Raw genomic sequence first — 1,360 nt, 5'->3', positions numbered from 1 at the left:
TGTTTTATCCCAGAGAAGCATTAAAAGAAAAAGATTTTCCTGTAACGTCAACTATTTAAATTAAACATTTTGGCCAACAGGTGGCAGGATGGCTCAGCTATAAAAAAAAATAATAAAAAATGAAATAAATAAATTAAACCTTTTGTAATAGGAGAAGCCAATATTTGACTTGATACTTAGGATTCGTATTCACTAGGCTTCCCTGAAGTGTTACACTGTAAGGTTTGCCCACATCCAGTGGCTCTTTAATGCAGGTACTCAGGTCCTGGAATTGAAACAAAACATCAGTTCTTGCCTAAAAATAGTAATGCTGATCCAAGGCACCCTCTGGTGTTCTGTAAGTATAAAAGCAGCCAACAGTACAGGAAGGTATTTGGATAAGAGGTGTTAGAAATCTAGATGTCGAAACCAAAAAATTTTCATTGTTCAGGGGTCACAAGACAACTGGCTTCCCCAAATCCCACTCTCCACACAGGCTGCCTTATAGCTGCTCCATGCCGAGTTGCGAGCATGCCAGCTTCACGTGATACTGGAATCCACCATCAAAAGCTGGACTCTGGTAATGTTTTCTTTCGACCTAAGGAAAGAGTGTGGTATTTCACCTTTTGCAAGGGGCTGAAAGAAGTCTGTTCCCTGGGAACACTCCTTTGGGACATGCTCAGGGCACTGGTCCTTGTGGGCCTGCTGGCCTTTCGAGGGAGGTGGACAGAGCTGGGCGTGGACTGGACAGCCCCCTCCAGGCGGCTGGCTGAGCCCCTGGCCAGACTGTCCGGGATCCTCAGCGAAGGGGACAAGCCTCGAGCCTGCTCGGCCACGGCTGGGCTCAGCCGGCCGCTCCCCAGTGAGACTGGGGACACCTGGGGGTCCGCCGCACCCCTGTCGTGCTTCTTGTTCTTCTTCCAAAACACAGACCTCAGAAGGGTGAAGGTCCCCTGAGAGAACCTGTCTGTCTCAGAGTCCCCTCCTTGTGCATTAGCCCTGACCTTGGCTGAGGGATGTCGGTGAGCGTCTCCACTGCTTCTAGATAAGGCCGCAGCTTGGGAAGCCTCCCCAGGGGAGGGTGCTCTGCTGCCCCTCCCTGCCTGGCCACTTCCCTTCCGGTCGGTGGCCTTCTGGCCCTCTGGCTGGGCTCCTTTCTCATTCTCCATGGAGGGCATCACCGTGAGGGGCAGGTCAAACTGCCTGGGAAGCCTGATATCCTGTCTTGCGTTGTCCTTTGGTTTCCTTGCTGTGTTTAGACTGCCCGCGATCCCAGTGCCTGCACTGTGGTTGGGGTGGCCCGAGGGGCAGGAAACTTCGGCCAGTACTCTCTCGCTGGCTTGCCCACTCTCTTCACGCTTAGCAGAGAAGGTGGCATTTG

The 1,360-nt window shown here is 52.0% G+C and overlaps 1 protein-coding gene across 1 annotated transcript in view; it reads right to left on the bottom strand.

The window, feature by feature from the left end:
* Positions 1–6: 6 nt before the first annotated feature.
* The window catches only part of LOC109378538 (ubiquitin carboxyl-terminal hydrolase 43-like), a 14,943-nt gene continuing 13,589 nt past the window's right edge, over positions 7–1,360 (bottom strand). The window contains exon 6 of the mRNA XM_019634885.1: positions 7–1,360. Within this exon, the coding sequence (XP_019490430.1) occupies positions 543–1,360 (818 nt within the window). The 3' untranslated portion in view covers positions 7–542.

This window comes from Hipposideros armiger, unplaced genomic scaffold (genome assembly GCF_001890085.2).
Source record: "Hipposideros armiger isolate ML-2016 unplaced genomic scaffold, ASM189008v1 scaffold_2119, whole genome shotgun sequence".
Classification (NCBI taxonomy): Eukaryota; Metazoa; Chordata; class Mammalia; order Chiroptera; family Hipposideridae; genus Hipposideros; species Hipposideros armiger.
This window is presented reverse-complemented; position numbering and strand designations above follow the sequence as displayed.